General features: G+C 43.8%; 1 protein-coding gene across 1 annotated transcript; it reads left to right on the forward strand.

Annotated features, from left to right (window-relative positions):
• The first annotated feature begins 11183 nt into the window (after window positions 1–11183).
• On the forward strand, window positions 11184–17173 carry LOC103066568 (uncharacterized). Its single transcript, XM_025175923.2, has 2 exons — window positions 11184–11253; window positions 16434–17173. The coding sequence occupies exons 1-2, from the start codon at window positions 11184–11186 to the stop codon at window positions 17171–17173; spliced, it is 810 nt and encodes a 269-aa protein (XP_025031691.1).
• Window positions 17174–20825: the final 3652 nt, after the last annotated feature.

Genomic DNA, 20825 nt, shown 5'->3' on the forward strand with positions numbered 1-20825 from the left:
AGACAGCAGGTCTTGATTATTTATATGGAATGCATAGGTCCAATTTGAACTGTTACATAATGGGTTCATGCTCCAAACATTTAAATATTTCAGGCTTAAACACACATTAGCAAAGGGATGTGACTCACCTCTTTAAGAGACAGTGAGTTATTTTGGCAATCTAAGAACTCCAGTTCTTGAAACAAGTTCATGTATGCAACATGGTCGCATTCTTGCTTCCAAACTGTTTTTAGGAATGAGTTCACATCGCCCTTCCCCAAACTTTCTTGGATACATCAAGCTGTGATGTTGGTGTTTTATGCTTTTACGCTCATTGATTGATACGCTTGTAATCCATAAACTTTTTTTTCCAGCTCAGTTTGGCAAGAACATTTCCTCTGTTTGCATCTTCAGTAGCTGCAGTATTTTTTGGCAAGACCAAGTCTCTGTTTTCAGCCTGGAATCATTTTGGAATCAAGCAGGGAGACCATTGCCTGTATGAATGTAAGTGGTCAGCACAGCCTTTCCCTTTGAGATGCTGGCCATGCTGGCTGGGGATAATGGGATTGCAGTCCAGCACATCTACTGAAAGCCAGGGTGGTTTTAAAGATTCTGCCCAGTCTGGCAGGAGAAGATTAGATATTGCTCTATTCCTACAACTCTTGGCAAAGGCAATACCAAATCAAAAGAAGGGAGGAAGAATTGTCATTAAAAAAAAAAAAAGGCCTTGAACTCAGCGGGACTTTTCTGAGCAGACATTTTTCAAAGTCTGTTCAGTGCTTCACTGTTTTCCACTGAAGTCAGTGGGACAACGACAGCTCTACAACCCATAAATAAATAAGTAAATAAATAAAACAGGAAATACAGATTAGGAACAAAGAATTCTGGTAATTTTCTTTCGTCTTTCAGGACTCAGCTCACTTAACATCTGTTATTGTCCGGAAGGTAAAGTTGCATGTCAGAGCCAACAGCAATGTGAATATCCTGTAAATAGAGAGATAAATGCCTGCATACATTAGCCCCAGGGCATCTTTGTTTCTCCACTGCAACGTCTATTGTCCCTGACTTCAGGCCATGCAAGACTTCAGGCTGATGGAGCTGGCACCAACAATAATATGAAGAGGTTCCCCTCTCTGACATGTGTCCTTCTGGGTTTCGAGTTGGCATCAGCCGGGACTCCAGGGCATGGGTGGGGGGGTGTCGGTTGTTATTCGTGAGCCTCTAGTGGCCTCCAGGGGCCCTGCCCCAGACATCACCTCTTTGTGAAGCTGGCTATAGGGATCAGTGGGGATTGCTGCTCACTTGCCTTCCTCCCTGCAGTGCAGCTGCATCCTTGCCTGTGCTAATGGACTCTGTGTCTGAGCTGGTGGTGGAATTCCCCAGGCTTATGGTTCTGGGGGATTTCAACCTGCCATCTCTGAGCCCAGGGTCTGAGGTAGCACAGAGGTTCATGGCCACCATGGCAGCCATGGACCTTGTTCAACTTATTCATGGCTCGGCTCACACAGACGGCCACATGCTAGATCTGGTGTTTGCCTTGGGGCAGTGACGTTGTGATCTGGATCTCTCAGCAGCTTTCGATACCATCAACCATGGTATCCTTCGGGACCGTCTCTGGGGGTTGGGAGTGGGAGGCATCATTCTGTGGTGGTTCTCCTTCTTTCTCTGTGCTGGTTCCACTCAGTGTTGGTGGGCGAGGAGAGGTCAAACCCTAGGCCCCTGCAGTATGGGGTGCCTCAGAACTTGGGTCTCTCCCCTCTCCTTTTTAACATCTACATGAAACAGCTGGGTGAGGTCATCCAATGGTACGGGGTACACTGATGATACCCAGCTATACATCTCTATCCCGGGCTGGACAGGTGATGCTGTTCCAGTGTTGTCCAATGCTTGAAGGCTATAAGGGTCTGGATGCAGAGGAACCGACTTCGGCTCAACTCTGGCAAGATGGAGTAGCCCTGGGTTTTTGGCCCCCCAGGGACTGGTGACTTGTCATCTTTGACTCTGGAGGGGGTTGCACTCCCCTGGACTGAGCTGGTGCGCAATCTGGGGGTCCTCCTGGACTCATGGCTCCTGCTTGATGAGCAGGTGGCAGCCGTGGCTAGGAGGGCCTTTGCATAGATCCTTTGTACCCCAATTGCGCCCTTTCCTGGACCGGAAGGCCTTGTTCATGGTCACTCACGCTTAGTCACTTCCTGTTCGGGTTACTGCAACGTGCTGTCCATGGGGCTGCCCTGAAGACCACGTGGAAGCTGCAGCTGGTCCAGAATGCAGTGGCACGCACAGTATTGGGTGTTCATAGGTTTGCCCACGTTACACCTCTATTGCGTGAGCTGCACTGGCTCCCAGTTTCCTTCCAGGTGCAATTCAAGTTGCTGGTTACCACCTTTAAAGCCCTACATGGCACGGGACCTGGTTATTTGCAGGACTGCCTCTCCCTAAGAATATCTGCCCATCCCACTAGATTGGATAGGGTAGGCACGATCCCTTCCCTGAAATCCTGCCGCCTAGTGGCACCTCAGAAGCGTGCCTTTTCCATGGTGATATCAGCAAACTGGAATTCAAATTCTATTCACTTCAGTTAATATCCTGGATCATCAGGTAATCTGGACTGTACCACTAAAGGACACAAAATGGATAAATACTGTACGTGCAATTCCTGTGGGAAAGCAAGAATCCATAACTGATAAGGGGTCTTTTAACCTTACTGACCTTTCTTTAGGGTAAGGAAATAGTAACCCATATCTGAAGCCTCCCAGGCACAGAGGAATTGAAGATACCCCTTCCGGCTGGTAGAGATACATGAGTGTAAACCAGCTTAGTAACCCTTCCCTGGATGTTGTCTCTTTATGATAACAAGATGCCAACCACACCAGGCTTCCTAGCATTGTATAAACGAGAGGTCAACCGGCAGCCATCCATCATACTAAGCTATGTTAGGCACAAGGTCATAAAGAGGCTCCTAACCAATCATGTAATCTTTGATAACTATGTAACCAATCGTGTAAACTTTGATAATGATGCTGTTTTTTAAAGAGTATAAATAACCTAAGCTTTCGATCTTTGGGGCTCTCTTCTTGGGAAGGAGTCCTCAGTTACTAAGGTGCCTTAATAAATGAGTAACTGAGTTTCTCGAATCCAGACTTTCATTGGGTTAAAGGACTGGGCTGAAAACCACGGTTTTGTGGACAACAAAGGCTGCCCCTACCTTGTGGAACACCCTGATTGAAGGTTCTCGTCACATGTGACATTTGCTACAGACATCTCTGCTTTTTGATTCATAATAATCCTGAGTGATGCCCTGGGCTAAAATATTCTGACTCGCTGCTTGGTGCTTTGTGGCTTTAAAGCAGCATTTCTTAAAGTTGCCAAGTTTGAGGAACGCTGCTCTAAAGCAGTTTGGTTTGGTGTATTGTCGAAGGCTTTCACGGCCAGCATACAATGGCTGGTGTGGGTTCACCAGGACATGTGAACAGTTCACACAATGAACTTGCTAATCACCCCCAGCAGCCCCTCGTTAACAATTCAATAGAAGAAAAAACCCTGCCTAATCCCCAGGAAGATACACACAGATTCTGACACCAAAACAAGCAGCCACTCAGTAACTCACCCCCCCCAACACACCCAATCCCCCCTTCCCCCCCCCCCCAGATCTCTATAAATACCCACAAAAGGGTCACATCACCCTGGGCACAGAGAGAACTGCTCCTGTCTGTGCTCCTGCACTCTGAAGATGCCGGTCACAGGTGCTGGCAAAACGTTAGGAAACAAAACCTCCAGAACACGGCCACACAGCCCGGAAGACCCACACCAGCCATAGTTTGGTTTGGCTTTCTGAGGCCTACAAAACAGGCAGCGATATAGGGATAAATAGTCTTTTGAATTTTGTGGCTATATTCCTTTTCTTCTTTGTTGCTTCAATTCCCCCAGGCCGTGTTCTGCCAAGCCACACTGTTTATTTGGAAGAAAGTTCTCAGTTTCATCTCAGGGTTTTGTGGTGATTCCTGCCCTAAAAATATAACCGAGGATCAAAGTAATAGGAGCGTAGCCAGATATGAAGTCTTTATTGTTGTTAGCAACTGAGCCAACCCATTCAGTAACTCTTTTTATCTGAGGAACACAAAACACATTGCTCAGCCAATTAAACCAATCTTTAATTAGGGTTCATGAGCTAAGAGGAAATAGTTTGGGCTGGTAGAGCAGGAAGCCTGAATCCCAGTCACATGTTCCAGGGCCTTCACAATATTTATCTGTTTGCAAGAAGTGTGCTTGTATGGCTGTGGAATGTTTCTTTGGCCCAATTTGGGGACCTGCAGATACAACTCTAAGATTTGGTTGGGACTTCTGGGGCCACCATCTTAACCCTTCTAGGGGCATCAGCTGAGAAAGTAGCAGCAGTAAAGGAGTTCTTAAAGCAAGCGCTGGGGATGAGCGTCCTTAGCGAACATTGCTACTTGGGATGTCGCACAACTGCAGCATTTTCCTTCCAACAAGAGAATACACTGATTGGATTCCCACTTAAGGCAAAACGTGGGAGATTGGGATTAGTGTGACACGTCAAAACAGGGAAGATGTGCATCTATTTGGATCTGAAGAAGAAAGGGGACTTTGGAAAGGGTGCAAGCATCTCCTTAAAGAAGTTGGATGGCATTTAATAGTTGCGCATCCCTAAAAGTGAGCCATTGTGGTTTGTACAAATGGCCTGTGATGCTTCACTGAATATCTTGGCGATGACGCAGAGAAGAGCTAGGCTCTGCTCAGCTGCTATTGGACGCTTGTAGCTGCTGTGGGCATAGTTACTCCCCTCTGGTTGTTGGGCACTGACCTCCATGGCATTTTGACTTAAACTGCCAGAGAGATGGGACCTCTGGCTCCCACAGATGCACTCCTTGCATAATGTCTCTTTCTGCTAGCTGTGCTGGACACAGACTGAAAATTCCTTGGTTTTCAAGCTCTTGTTGTTCTTCTGGTCTTCAGTGGATGAGTCCTCTGTGGAGGCCATGTCAGACAAATGCATGAATTCCATGTCATATGACTCCAGTTTGTCATTCCTTTTCGGCTGCAAGGCAGAAGGAATCTTTATATTTTAAAAGATCGCTGGAGAAGAGAGAACTGGTTCCTGAATGGATATTTTATCCTGAAGCCACCTTCAAAAACAAGGGGCATCTCCAAATAAATTGGCCAAGTTCCATTATTCATTGATTCTGGGTTTCATCCCTTGTTGTTTGCAAACCATGGCTCATGATGTAACATAAGGGGTGGCAACCTGCAATCCATGGACCATGTACACCCTTCAGTACCTCCAAAATCACACCGCTGAAAACTGGCCACTTTGCTGTTGAACTTCAGTGCAAATGTAAAAAACTCGTTCCTGCTGTGTGAATTCACCCAAAGAGATGCCTTTCGTTCAACTCCCTTTATGTATGTATTGCAAAAGTTAGAAAGCAGCATGGGAAATAATGTGTCGGCATAATCTATAAAGGCAGAACTGTGCTTGTTTGTAATTCTTATGCAGTTGTGTCCAGGTTTAGTTGAATAATTCCTCACCTGATTCTGTCGGCTAATGAGACAGCCTACAAATATATTATTTAAATGATATCTGGGATTCTAATTCCTAAATCCCAGATAGCATTTTTAAAATGCTATTTTCACTTTGGCGCACTTAACGATTTTTTCAGGACTTGTAATGGAAGAGTCTGGTTTCCTGTCTGATGTACGGCTTGATAGTATGGAATAACTATTCCTTTGTGGAATGATGTTTAGCTTTGCTGCCAGTAGCTTATGTTTCTGCATGCCCCAGTATTTTACCATGGAGGGTTATTATCTGTGTTTGTTAACTGACCTAAGATCAGCAATTGACTGGAGCATATACTGTACCAAAAGACATCCAAGGTCCCTTTCAACCCTACGATTCTACGATTCTATGATTCTACAATTTACAGTGGACACAGTGAAGGGAGTTAGATCAAGAGGGGACCAGACCAATCCAAGGATCTTTCCAAAGCCTCACAGATCATGCTGCAAGCCGTGTAAATGTCCTACAGAGCCCTTCCAGATAATCTTCTTGTGTAAGGTTTTTCATCGAACAGAGCATGGCATAGAATAACTGTGGAGGTGGGTAGGTGTACAAAGCAGCCCAGCTTTCTGCTCAAGAGATGGTGGATCATGCTTTCATTGCTGATCTGATGTGGAAAAGTAGTAACTTGGAAGAAAGAGTGATACTATAACTTGATTGTGGGGGACAGGTCAAAACTCCTTTCTTTTTGTGTTCTTGATAAACCATTCAACCAATACATCTATTATCCAAATTACCTGTTCAGTGCTCAGCCTCCATTTTATCTTGATTTTTCCACTTTAATCTTGTCTATGGACCTTTATTAAAGCATTCCCTTGAATTATCTGCCAACTCCCCATCTTTCTTGGAAGCTATTTATTTATTCTTAGGACTGTTTTATAGTGTAGTTTAATGAATTTTATCTTTGCTGTAAAATATTTTCTGACTGATAACTACCTTCAGGCACATACCTAAGGATGAATACACTGGCCAGGGTAAATCATATTCCTTCTTCCTTTTTATCCAGTGTTTATCTAGAATGTTGTGCGTGGGTGGCAAACAGGTTTTTTGGTCCAGCTATGTGGGATGGGAGCTACACAATGTCTAACATCTGAGCAACCTTAAAGAGTGATCCTCTGTATGAGATTATCAAGGCTTTCTTTTTCCAGTTGAGAATTTGTGTCTCACTCTTGTGAACATTCACCAGTCCTCCTTCCCTCCTTAAAAGGAGATGGGACCCAATAGCCCAATGTACATCTTTCTTCACAATTTTCATCAATTTTGTTTTCTTGCTTTGTCCTTTTCCATATTCCATGTTCCACTTAAATACATTCCCTTTCCTGTTAGATGTATGAAATCAGGCCCTTGACACGTCCATGAGGTTCCTACAGGTACAAGAGATAATGATTTCTTGCTTAACCAGGGAAGATGTAGCAATGGAAAATTTCTGCCCAGACTTACTCCTAGTGCAGCCTGTTGAGCTTCAATCTTTCATTCATATCCAGTGATGAAGTCACTATTTAGATAATCAACGTACACATTGCAAAGTTGGATGAGATCAATGACTTAATGAATTAGGAATTGAGAAAGGTATGAGGGTAATGATTATTTTATAAGGCTCATTAGTGTCCATCAGGAATGTGTAACTTCCTTTGGCTTGAAGGCCTTACCAGATTTTGTGCAGCATGCCAAGGACCAAGCTCCAGAAGTAGGGTGGGCTAAGTTTCTAACCATTAGCCTCCTCATCCCCCAAAATGCAAAAAAGGAGCTTACAATTTTGTTCCTATCCCCTCTGAGCAAACTTTGGAGACTAAAAAAAGGATGCTAGCAAGTGACATTGACCCCTGAGATACACTTTTTGCCGCCCTGATATACATGACAAGTTATAATAAAATAGTAAATTATCAGTCCCTGCTCCGAAGACTTACAATCCAAATGATTACTGTGGGTGAGAAAATTCAAAGGAGAAAGGAAGGGGTTAGTCTAGCTTTCCCCAATCTGGTACCTTCCAGATACATAAGGCTACAATTTCCATGTTTATGATGGCAGTAGTGGCCCATTGGTGCTGGGCTGAGAAATTCTTCTGAATTTTTTTTCCTACCAGTTCTCACCCAATTTGATGAAAGAGAATTTGCTTTAGAAATTCTTTCAAGGAAGAAGAGCATTTCTTGGTTTTTTCCATGGGCAGATTGGGCTATTCTTCCACTTATTTCATGAGGAAGAGGCCAAAGAGAGGCCTTCAGCCTATCATCTCTCTTCGGTGGATTGTAACCTTCCACGTGCCAATTCTGTTCAAAGGTAGGAACTCCTTCCATGGGCCTTTTTTAGTAGCAGTCACTGCCTGCTCAGAGGAATTCCTGATCTTGAGAAATTCTTATTTAATTTTTTCCTTTCCCTGGAGAAATTCTGAGAAATTGCCCGCCACTATCTCTGCCCGCAAATCTGATGGAGAATTCCAGAAGGTCATTTATGCCCAGTTCAACATTTAACACATGTGAAGGGAGGGTATGATTTGGAGAAGACAGTGCAATTTAGATGACTGAATTTCATGCTAGATATAGGGCTTGAAATGCCCAGAATCTGTCTACAATACCAAGGCAGCTGTCTCAAGAGTAAATATTTCTCTAGGGGTGTGCCATTTTGGCATTGTTATTGTGATAACACGGATCTGAAACCTCATTGAAGCCTTCCATACTTGCACATAACTCTGGTATGAACGGGCCCCAGCAATCTCTTCTTCCTGCCATGTCTTCATGATATTGCCTTGACTTCATCCCTAACGCATATCTGAGACAGTTTAAACCAGACCTTAGCTATTCTAGTGATAACACTGTGTTTTCCCTTTTAAGCAAACAAAAAGCCAAAGCAGTTTTGCTCTCCTGCAATCAGGCATACTTCATCAGCTATTTGGTCAATGCCGCAGTCAGATGACCCCAGAGGGTGGCACCTATCAGTGACTTAAGCCAGGATAATTGTGTCCCTTGTTTTGCAGTCCCTGGACACTGCCTTCCAGAGCCATTCCTCTTTGGGTGACAGGAGATTCTGATTCTTTTCTGATTCTTTCCCACAACCCACCAGGGCTCCAATTTGATCTTTGGATTATTTGATTTGATTTTGATGCCACCTGACTCCAGCTAACCAGCAGCTGACTAGTAGTGGCAATGGTGGTGCTGCACAGGGGAAGAGACATCTGGATCGTTCTCTGTGCTGTTTCATGGAGTAACTCTCCCTGTACCTCTCAGCCTTTGTTCAAGTTGCACTTGAACATGAATTTAGTGCTCTTCTGGATGAGTGGTCACAGGTTTACTGCTATTGCAGGAGAGGACCATTCCAGAATACTGCTATTCCAGAATCAGCTGAGAGTCAGTCTCCTATGTGAACATACCTCTTACACAAAACCAAATCAGGTTTTGACAAATGTCGAAACCTGCTGGTCAATCCATATGTCAAAAGCCACCTTCTCCCCAGGAAAGCCAATATTAAAGAGTGATTGATGGATGTTTTCCCAACAGCTGGTGGGAAGGAACAAAATCCACTCAATCGGCTTGTTAATAGTGCAGTAAATCAAGGCACCACCCTTTGCCAGCCATTTGCCTGTGGCAAGGTAGAGATCGACAAGAGGGCAGCAAATTTAGTACCAGTATACTTTTCTGCCAGCAAAACTATGAGTGCTTAACACTTTAACCTGGATGTAAGAAAGAGCTGGCAGCTTCCTGGACAGTTTTGAGTGATTATTCTTTCCTGGTCTTTGAAATGGGGACAATACAATTTAAGATTTGTTTTCAAGTCTTGGACCATGAAGACAAAAAGTGTCACAGAAAACTGATACAACAGGATTGTTGTGGAAAACAGACAAAAACGATCTGATGGAGTGAAAACAGCAAACAATTTTGGAAGAAGTGGATTACCTGGGCCCATGGCATCCAGGTTTCAGATGTGGGAGTGGGACTAAAACCACACTGGTTGCCGTTATGGATAACCTGTGGCAGGAATTGATGGACGCATAACTCTCCTTGTTCTGCTAGATTGCACAGCAGCTTTCAGTTCTGTCAACCACAGCATCCTTCTTGCCTAGCTTGGAGGTTGGGGGCAGCGATTGGTGGTGATTCTGCTCCTTTCTGAGTGGGTGGTGGGAGGACTGCAAACTGAATACAAGCCAGCTGTATGATACAGTTGCAAAAAAGAGCAGACCCAGCTTTAGGCCACAACAATAAGCTTGAAATGGTGGGAAATAAGTGTTCTCCTTTATCATTCGTTGGTCATATCCAACCTCAAGTACTGTGTGTGCTTAAGAAGGTAATATATTTAGAGATATTGGAACAGATTCGGAGAACAGCAAAGAGGATAAGCAGGAGACTAGAAACTAAGCTCTGTGAAGAGAGATTTGAAGAAGCTGAGATGATTAACCTTCTCAAGGCCTTTCTCTGGATGACCTGGGGAGACCTCATAGACCTTCTCAACAGGGGGTCAAAAAGCCCAGATGGCAGCAGTGACTGTGTTAAATCCCACCCTTTTTTTACAACGGCGGCACATGTAAAAGTGGGAGGGGGCTTCAATCACATGGTTGCCACTTGCCATTTTTGACCACCTCCCCACTTTAAAAGATGTCAGATAGAAGAAAGCCTGTTCTCGCATGTTCTAGAGTGCAAGACCCAGAAGAAAGAAGTTACAGGAAGGCAGATTTCAAAGGAATGTTAGGGAAAAAAATCTGAACAATAACAGCAGCAACTCACGCAATGCCACCGATGACTCAGAAAGATGGTGGGCAGGTTCCCCTCCTTGATGTGTTCCAGTAAAAGCTAGGCAGCCACTGGTCTGGGATGTCTGAGTCTGGAGTCCTGCAAGGGGCTAGATTTAATCATTACAATACCGTGGTTCTAGGAAACAGAAATGTTGTCGGAAGTTTCCTGTCATTGGGTTATCCAATGACATTTTCCCCTGCAGGGTTAGCCTATGTTTTACAACTGTGTAACAAGCAAAAACCTTTCTTGCAGGAGAACTCTAGCTTGATAAATACATTTTTCCAGTGCCATAACTGTCATTAAAAACACAGCATCCATATAGGAGAAATAATGATTGTCCTACAGAGGACAATCAGTTGCCCTTCCTTTCAGGTTGTCAAGTCACATTCTTTCTCTTTCTAAGCACAAGTGCGACCAAATGCCCTCCTGATGCTGTTGGACCCCTTCCCCACTCCCATCATGCACAGCCCATCTAGCCTGTAATCACGGATGATGACTATTTCAGTCCCACATACTCTGGTTGCCCAGCCCCAGTTGTAGTGTCTGAATACACTGCTTCATCCAGTTCTGCCCTTCATCTTTACATTCTCCTTAGATCTCTCTGAGAGTCCACACATGGCCTTCGCCACTTCTCTGTCTAAGCCCCAGGTCCCCCCAGTTTGCACTGGAGTACTGATGGCTGGGCTGTTATCTGAGATCCAAGCTGCAGTGACACAGCATGTGGAAGGCAGACTCCCAATTAAGCTACGGTTTGGGCTGTTCCCACATTATCCTCAGGGCAGGGCAGGGCAGGGCAGGGCAGGGCAAAGCTCCAGAGATATAAAGTGCAGAGGAGGTAGCACAGCCTTCTTTTGTCCTAAAGCAGGGAGTGGCAGAGGAAGTCAATGTGCTGATCTTTGGGGTCCTCCAGGATGAACTGCAAGCAGCATCTTGGCACGGTGCCTCTGCTCTTTGTTTTAATCCTGAGTTTCCATTTGCAAGGTATGTTGGGGACGATGGGACAGAGGGATTCACTCTTCAGGGACAGATATTTATCAAATAATTGTTAAATCTGCACCATCCATGTTATTCTAAATGACTACTTTGACCCCCCCCCTTTTTATTTAGGCCTTTACCAACATTTAAGTGAGATGTTTGTCTTTAAGGGGCCAAACAATTCTTTGCCATTTCTGCCAGGCATAATATTACCAGATCTGGGATGTAAACATTTAGATGACCACTAGTGGACATCCAGATGTTTGCCTCCCAGAGGTGGTAACACTGTACCAGCTGTGTTGCATCCTCATAATTCTGAATTTGCTCTTTAGGACTGAAAGTTTAAAAGATGTCTAAGCTACATGCTACATCTCTTCACAAATAGCGCATAAGCTCTGCTCTTTGTATCCTTTCTGGCCTAAGAAAGGAGGCAGGAAGCTAGTGCTGAGAAGTTCTGCTGGTTCCATCAACTGAGCCAGACCCACACCAGCTTCAGGTGGAAGCAGTCCATGCTAAAATGGATTCAAAACTTAAATCTGCATTGTGTCAATGGTGCTCTTTTTCAAGCTGAATTTTTCCATCTGTAAAACAGAATGAACAGAAACTAAAAGTATGTTGTGATATATTAAACTATGGCTAAACAATTAGATACTAGAATTGTATGCTACTGAAAAAATAGAGAACTGGATATGACTGGAAACAATATGTAAGTTACTTCCTGACCATCTTAAATCAGAAGTTAGTACTGCATTAATAAGTCAGTTTGAAAGCTCATTGGAGCAATGTATGTATGTAGCAAATAAGCTACATTTAGAGGGTACTCGGGTGAAATCCTAGTATGACCAGGTACCAACCAGCTGAAAAATATCTGGCTGAAACTTTGGAGAATTGTTGTCACAGCATGAAAATACTGGGCAGCATGGAGCAATGGGCCAGTTCTATAGCAACTTCTCATGTTCTAACTCTGATAACCTAATTACACATTGCACTAAGCCATGGCTTATTTAATCATGGTTTGTTGACCAGAGAACCATTGTAGGGCGGTGGTTAAAGGTTTGGGATGATGATGATGATGATGATGGAGGAGGAGAAGGAGGAGGAAGAGTTGGCTAGGTTCACATAAGCTATGACTGAAGAATTTCTAAAAATTTCTCATTCAGAAAAGAGTCTGCCATATGAACAGTGACAAATTCAGTAGAAGGAAATTGAATGACTGCAGGGAAGATTCATTCAAAACATTTGGATGGGCCAGATTTATTGCAAAATTTACCATTCAGAATAGCCTTTAAGAAAGTACTATGTTGACTAAGAAGTAGGATGTGAAATGGTATGTGGATTGGCCTAGGCCAGTGTTGTCCAAACTTGGCCACTTTAAGATGAGTGGACTTCAACTCCCAGAATTCCCCAGCCATGAAGCCATGAAGTCCACTCATCTTAAAGTGGCCAAGTTTGGACAACACTGGCCTAGGAGGAGGAGAAACCAAAGGATCGAAACTTGGTTCATGTAATGTATACTGTAATGGAATGTGGGAATGACCTTGGGAGACAGGGGAAGAGATGCTGCCTAGGCAACAATCATAAGAGAGGACATAGCCCACAGCTGCATAATGGGCAGAGCAAGAAACTCAGAAAGGAACCTCCCTAACTTATCAGGCTATAAAAAAAGACGACGGGAGATTTGTACTTTCAGACTTGCAAGATTCTGTTAATGTAGCCTTACAATAAAGTAGAATTAGCTCATCTAGTTGTGTTTCCTGTCTAGTCTACCTGGGAAGGCTGACGTATACACATTATTTACACTAAAGTTCATACCATTTTGCCAGTTGTTTACTAATCAGTTCAGAGTGTAATGACATAACCTTATAAGAAATGATAATTAGCTTATGCTCTAGAACAGAGATTGAGAATGGGTGGAGAGACCTAGAAACTTGAAAGCTGTATCAAGTGGCAGATTGCCAGGGAAGTCATCTGCCTCTTGTTTGCATTGTTCACTCAGATTGCAGATTCCAGATGGAAGCCTACTTTGCTTGAGCTTTTGTAGGCTGTTGTACGAGTTGGCATTCCTGGCTCCTGTTTCAAACATTCTCTGGAGCTTGAGAAGGAGAAGCGTGATCAATGGAGCTTTGGGGATGTGCCTGAGGCAGGACAGCAGGTAGAGCTCACCAGTTTATTAGCAAGTGTCACACTGGCAGATGAGAGCCCTTGCTCCAGATGTTCCACACCTTTCTTTTGAAATCCCTAGGTTTCAGTCAGCAGCAAATGAAAAAATGGAGACCTTTGATGGGACTGTTGCATTATATCTAATGTCAGTGAGAGCCCATCTGGTGGTGTGGGGAAGGGGTGGGACTAGGAGTAGGAGATCCAGGTTCTAGTCCCCCCCTTGGGTCACAGAAAGACCTTGTGGAACTTGGATCAGTCTTGTTCTCTCAGCCCATCCTGCCTCATGATTGTTGTTGTGGGTAAACATGGAGAAGATGTAGAGAGTAAGGAAGATGACCTTGATGGAGATAGGCCAGATCCATTATCAAAACAACAAGGAGAAAAGCATGGCTTAAGTCCAAAACAAGAAGTATGCACAAGTGACTCAGACCAATACCTCCCTAATTCACATGAGCAAGATTGGGTAGATGGGGGAATTAAAGCACAGTCAGGCTTGCAAGGTTCTGTTACTATAGCCAATGTTAATAAAAGTCCTTTCAGACTTCTTGTAGTATTAATTTCTTGATTTGGTCTACCTCAGTGTTTCTCAACCTTGGCAACTTTAAGACATGTGGACTTCAACTCCCAGCAAGCTGGCTGGGGAATTCTGGGAGTTGAAGTCCACATGTCTTAAAGTTGCCAAGGTTGAGAAACACTGGTCTACATAGTGGTGCTGACAGGAGCCTCCTTGAGTTGAATGAATGAAAGGCAGGAGAGAAATCTAATTAGTTAATTAAATAAATATTCAGACCCTACCTTTCACATTCACAGTTCATCTCCTCATCCCCCAAACACCCACTGTTTTATCTTCCCAACAACTCTTTGAGGCCACTGAAGCTGAGGGAAGGTAACTGCCCCCAAGTCACTCAGTGAGATGCATGGTCAAATGAGGATTTGAATGCAGGATAATGCTTTCACTCTTAACACTACAGTGGGTTATGAAAACAAGTGCACTTGTTCATTTGAACGGTATGATTCAGGCTTTGGTACAATATCAGGATCTGCGAGGATTAAGTCCTTCTAAGATGTCCAGGCAGATGTTTGGTAAGTATGGCAGTTCTTGAGATCACATGTTCTGTGGTTTGTCAGAACTTCCACTGCTCACTTCTAGCCTTCAGATTAATGTTTACTCTAAATTTGCTTCATCCACCTTTCCCATCCATTGATTCTACCTGCCTTCTGGAGCAACCAAGGACAAGTTTGCTTCATTTCCCATATGATGGATTCTCACTATCTGAAGACCTCTTCACCTTCTCTTTTCCAGGCTGAACATACCCAGCCCTTTCAACCCTTTCTCATAAACCTTGGCTTCAACAATTCTTGTTTGTCTGTATTCAATTCTCTTAATTATAATAAAGGCTGGCTGCACTGTTTGATGGTCTCTTTTGCCCTCTCTGCTAATTGCCTTCAACATGTCTTCCACACTCATCAGATTGAAATGTATACAAATAGCTACTGATCATGGAAAGAATTATCCTTGCAAGTTCTAACCAGGTAACTAACCAGCTTGCCAACATTCCTGAAAGTCTTCTCTTTATTACCTAGTGAAAGAAAGTGTAACATGATTAAGCATAGTTCTTAAGAACATACCCTATGAGGACAGGCTCAGGGAACTTGGGATGTTTAATCTAAAGAAAAGAAGACATGACAACCATGTTGAGGTATGTAAAGGGAAGCTACAGGAAAGATGAACTATTTTTCATGGCCCCAGAAATGAGGATCAGAAATAATAGGAATCAGATGTAACTTGGAAGTTTTAAAGGACAGTCACCTACCATTGGATAGTTTAAACTGGTGTTTCTCAACCTTGGTGGCTTTAAGATGTGTGGACTTCAACTCCCAGAATTCCCCAGCCAGCATGCTGGCTGGAGAATTCTGGGAGTTGAAGTCCACACATCTTCAAGTTGCCAAGGTTGAGAAATACTAGTTTAAATGATTTTTCTGCACATGGCAGTGTGTTGGACTAGAAGATTCTTGTGGTTCCTTCCACCTCTACAATTCTACCGTTCTAAAGCAATTGTTCTAATAGGAAAAGAAAAACCTGCTTCATTTTAGTCAGGACTACACAAAGACAGGCATTCTTCTCCTTCTTCTTTTGAGCATTTTCCAGCCATTTGTTCTATCATGAATTGGTTTTAGCCCAACTCAGATCTTTTTCAACCCTCACTGTTGGCTTTGACAGTCATTCTCCTAAGGTTCTGCTAGTTGATCTATGGCAGTTGTAATCAAATTATGGCACATCGCTTTAGCATGCTGCTGAACAACTGTATGGTTAAATGCTCCCATTTCAAAAGAAAAGAAAACCTTCCACAAAATAAACTCATACTGAAGACAGGTAGGATAGAATAATATTCCCTGATCTACTAACTTTCTAATGCAAAGAATTGTCAATATCTTGTTTAAATGTCCAATGACACTTCTTTGAGAGTATACTATAAGTCTTCTCTGAACAATAGTGATCTTCTCCAGAAGTCCCAGGAATTGAACCTTGGCATACTGTATATACACACAGATACATTTTACACACACACACTTTTTCTTAGCGCTTCAAAAGCAAGAGAAGCTCCATCACTGAACCTTTCTGCAGAACCATCAAGATGCATTAGTAAGGCCCAGGCTGGGAGATTGGGTTTATGAAGCTCCCTTTAAGTCAGCATGCTGATGTGTCTAGGTCAGTGTTATCTGCGATGTGTAACACCGCTTCTCCCCAGCTTTAAGGGTGGCTTGATTGTCAAGGTTGTTTAACTGGATTTGCACAGGACTGAATCCAGAAACCTTTTGCATTTAACCTTTCCCCTAGAGCTACATAGTAGTTTGGGACTTGGTTGTGCTACCCTTCTTCTATCCCTTGCTAGGTTTCAATTCTGTGTGAGGACTTCACCATCTGCCTATCCCATTGGGGAAGCCAACACACCTGCTAGAGTTGGGGGCACCATGGTGAACCAAAGACTCAGTGGTAACTTTGTCTCTTTTGCGAATCTTTCTAGGCACGGCCTCCAGATGCATTGACACGTCGTTTGGGCAAGATCTTCAGCCACTGCCACCAGGGGTGGAGAGATGCTCTTTTCCAACAGGGCTCCTCAAGCCAGATGTCTTACCACCTGGGCAGGGAGGCAACAGCATTGAAGGGAGAGACTCCCGGATAGTGGGTGGCAGGCCTGTCACATCCGGGGATTATGGAGGAGGTTCTTCTGCAGCCCATTCCCAAGAACACAATGAAATTCAGTCTGGCAGGCCAAGCGGACCTTGGCACTCTGGCAAACCAATGGGGCCTATCTTTGGAGGAGGTCCTGCTCAGAATGGCAACGCAAAAGATCCTAGACCATATGGCCTTGGGGGCGATGCTGGACAACATGAAGGTGGCACTCCTGGAGGGTCACCTTCTGGATTTAGGATCAGATACAACACCCGTGAAGGTCACCCAAGGCCAGTATGGAAGGATCCTGGTATCCCCTATATTCCAACACCTCAGGAATGGGGGGGAAGCTATATCCCAGCATCAAAGGTGTCCCCTCAGTATAGACCCAGTGTACCATATGGTGGTGATGCAGGTTCCTATGATTCAGGCCAACAGTATTCTCCAACCTATGATGGGAAATCCATTGCATCTGGTCCAAGGGGGAGAGATGATGGCAGTTATGGCCCCATACCTGAGGCTTTGCAGCCAGGTGGACAGCAGGGGAGAGACAGTATACCTCCTAAAAACCCTTGTATTCCAAACTGTTAAGGAGGGCAGGTGTCAGGCCTAGCCCAAGGAACTCCTGGAGACCGTGCAGGTTCAATCAGCAAGGTTTATTAGCTAGCGCTTATTTACAGAATCTTCTCAGACTGACCAGTAGTTCCCAGGGACAAGTCTCTACTATCTTCTGGAATGTTTAGGGATGCACCAGCTTTCTCCGCTTATCTCCAGAGCGTTGCTCTGGAGATGAGAGCACCGTTTTCACCCCCCTTCCTCCATTCCAGTCCATCACAGCAAGTTAGACTTGATTCCAGGTCCTGGAGGTGGATCAGATTGGCCTCAGTTTCCTTTCCATGTTTGGGCAAGAACTTTATGGCAGGGAGATAAATACATATAAAAATTGAATGTGAATAGAGCAGAGTTTTACTCAAACTCAGCTCCCAATCTTAAAAATTGGGGACCTGGACCTACAAAACAAAGGCATTTCAAAATGTATTATTATGGTTATGGACTATTATACTCCAGAAAGGTTGCTTTGGCACTTGGAGTGTCAATTAAAATGTATAGAGATATACATTTTAATTGATAGTTAATATATCCATGAGAGCTCTCCGGAGGATAGTCATGACAATGCAATGTTAGCTGTATGGTGTAACTCTCCTAAGCACATGCTTTTATCAAAGGTCTATACTAGTTCTACACTTATGAGAATACAGACTTTGAGAATGCCTCTGCCATCTTGACTGGTCATTGATCAAGTGGCAATGCCAATGTTTTGCACAGATGCCCCATTATGTTGCTCAGATGGGATAACTGCACACCCTCCACTTCAGAAACATGATCTACAGCAGGACTTTCCCTCCAAATGTACTAACCTGCAACTCCCATCACTTCCAGCCAGGATGTCTCTGTCAGCCTTACTAGGTAGACCAGACAGGAAACATGACCAGATGAGGTAATTGTACTTTATTGTAAGGCTACATTAACAGAATTTTGCAAGTCTGAAAGTACAGTTCTCCCCCACTGTCTCCTTTACAGCCCAAGAAATTAGGGAGAGTCTCTTCTGAGCCCCTTGCCCCACCCACTATCAAACTGTGGGCTTTGCTGTCTCTTATCTGACCGTTTCCTAGGCAGTGTCTCTGGGCCCAGTCTCCCAAGGTCCTTCCCACATACCATTACAGTCCCACAGCCAACCTGCCTAAGGACTGGTGGGAATCACAGTCCAACAGATGTGGTTAGCAAAAACTAAGCAAGACTGTGTGGGTGGCTGAGAGCCAGGTTTCAGAAATACTTTGGGAATAAGTATTTGTGTTCCTAACTTATGAGGCCACCTTGACATACTCTGGATGCAGGGAGTGAAGGCATCCAGAACTGACAGCTAATACAAGAACGGTCTTTGTGCCCTAGGCAGCCAGCTGATAAAAGCTTGCCAACCATGTGAGGACCAACCTTTCTGGCTCTGTCAATCAATCAGGAGGCAGTGGAGGAGGAAGGAAGAGGAGACACATGAGAAAATAGTGTCTTGGCTTCACAAAACAGGCCAAGAAATTTGTGAAACCAATTGTAACACATGCATATGACATGCATTTTCAAGCATGATTCTTCTGTGCTTTCTCTCACATCTTTGTTTTTAGTGTTAGGAGTAGTTTTGAGATGAAATTCCAAATTACACGGCAGCCCTGTCTCTGTCTCCTCTTGTCCAGCTACTTATACTACTTCCAAAGGTACACTGAGCCAGAATCTAATGCCCTACAGATGGGTTGAGACTAATACTGTCTATGGCAGCATTTCTCAACCTTAGGAACTTTCAGATATGTGGACTTCAACTCCTAGAACTGAAGTCCACATATCTGAAAGTTCCTAAGGTTGAGAAACACTGGTCTATGGATTCCACATCTGAAGAGCAGTCGCTTGGGGAACTCTAGGTCAGGAGATTCTTGGATGGCTATCCTAGCTACTATGTCAGAAGAAGAGCTGGGTGAATTGGCTCTAAAAAGACTGCCTTCCTTCCTTCTGCTTTATGATTACAGTATGCTTGTTGTCCCTTGTGTTGCATCAGCCAGATTATTCTCCATCTCATTTGGAATGCAATGGAAATTAACCTCTGCCATCTCCTACCATTGTCAATACGTCTGTCCTTTCCTGTGTTGTGATATTGTTATGCCATTGGAAGCCAAGACTTTTGTATTCTCGATGGTCCAATATTTGTATTAAAATAATCCATACTGTAACGCCATTTTATTTCTTCATGTATAAGTAAAAAAGAGGGACTTCAGTTAACCTCAGTTAGATCAGATATGTTCATGCTCAGGCTTAAACAAAGAAGTCAAATTTCTAGACGGGCAAAATGACTGCGCTTGGGACAATTGGCGTTAGAATCAATCAGAGAGGACGCAATTTGTTACACAATTCTATGAAGTTCTTACTAGCTGTATAGTTTTATAAGCCCCTTTTATAGCCAAGCACCCTCTCTTCTCTCGCTTCTCTGAGCACTCATTCAAGTTCCTCCCACTGGCTTTTATCAACTGTTCACAAGTGACAGTGACCTGGTGTCTTGAAGGAGCTAATTTTTGCACTGCTTAGCTGAAGATGGGATTTTATGAAGGGATAACATGTGCACATTACTCAGTGAGTGTAATGGTCTGTAAGAATGTCCTTGAGAGACAGGAGGAAGAGGAGGAGGAGCCACAGATTAGGCAATGGTTAGATAAGAGGCAGCTTAGCCCGCAGAAGGAATGGAGGTGTGGGAAATGTCTCAGAAGGGACCCTCTCTAGTTTTTTGGACTGTAAAGGCAAGGGTGGAGAGATGTACTTTCAGACTTGCAAGATTGATGTCAGCCCCTCAAGGCAGTCCAAGACAAGAAGCACCAACACGAGTATTATCATTATCTTTATTGTAAGGTTACATAAGCAGTCAGCCTCTTACTTGACTGTTGCTTAGTCGTCTCCTCTTCCTCCCCCTCCTCCTCCCCCTCTTCCTGCTGTCTCTCAAGGACATTCTTACAAACCATTACAGTGGGACTCCCTTCCATATTTTCACTTAGGCACTAGTTAGAAGAGCAGCTAGAATCTTTTAGTGAGTTATGAGCACACAACGTTCCACAGCTTTCAAAGCTTTAATGAAATAGAAGATTCTTTGCCTTCATTTTCACTCACATATTCATTCTCCCTTTCACTCACATGGCTCTTGCAACTCAGCATTGGCCAAACGTCTAGCTCAAGAGCATGGGGGTCCTCAGTCTGGATAGAGGAGCTCTGCTGGAACCTTTTCTGGATGGTCTTTTATAGTCTTGCCAGCTGCTGGGCTAATTGCTTTGCACCAGCTTGATTTACACACTGCCATTTTAAATGCCAGCCCTGTTAAGCCGATAATAAAAAGGTATCCACTGCAATCCCTTTGAAGTGCTTAAGTGGAAAAACCGATTTTACCATGATGTTGACCAATTGCTGGAAAAGGACTGGCTTTTCAAACTCAATCATCAAGTCCCCAAAACTGACAACTAATCACATTATTTGTACCAAGAATTTTATTCTCTATATAAACATACTTTTTTTTCCTGTAGCAACGTTCTACCTTCCCCATAATTTGGAACCCAACGATTATTTGTACAATAAATGGTGAGCTTTCCATCTCAGTGCTGTGCTCCTCCTTCTTCTTCCATGACAAAATGGAATTTGATCCATGTTGGGAACCTTCCCT

This window comes from Python bivittatus, unplaced genomic scaffold, assembly GCF_059951505.1.
Source record: "Python bivittatus isolate LINGU-HERP-01145 unplaced genomic scaffold, Pbiv_v1 ctg000080_np1212, whole genome shotgun sequence".
NCBI classification, from domain to species: domain Eukaryota; kingdom Metazoa; phylum Chordata; class Lepidosauria; order Squamata; family Pythonidae; genus Python; species Python bivittatus.

What these genes read in the sequence shown, in the direction of transcription:
- LOC103066568 (XM_025175923.2), top strand. Translation starts at nt 11,184, where the DNA reads ATGAACTGCAAGCAGCATCTTGGCACGGTGCCTCTGCTCTTTGTTTTA. An exon ending in CCTGAGTTTCCATTTGCAAG is followed by an intron (nt 11,254 to 16,433) that starts GTATGTTGGGGA and finishes GAATCTTTCTAG; the next exon opens with GCACGGCCTCCAGATGCATT.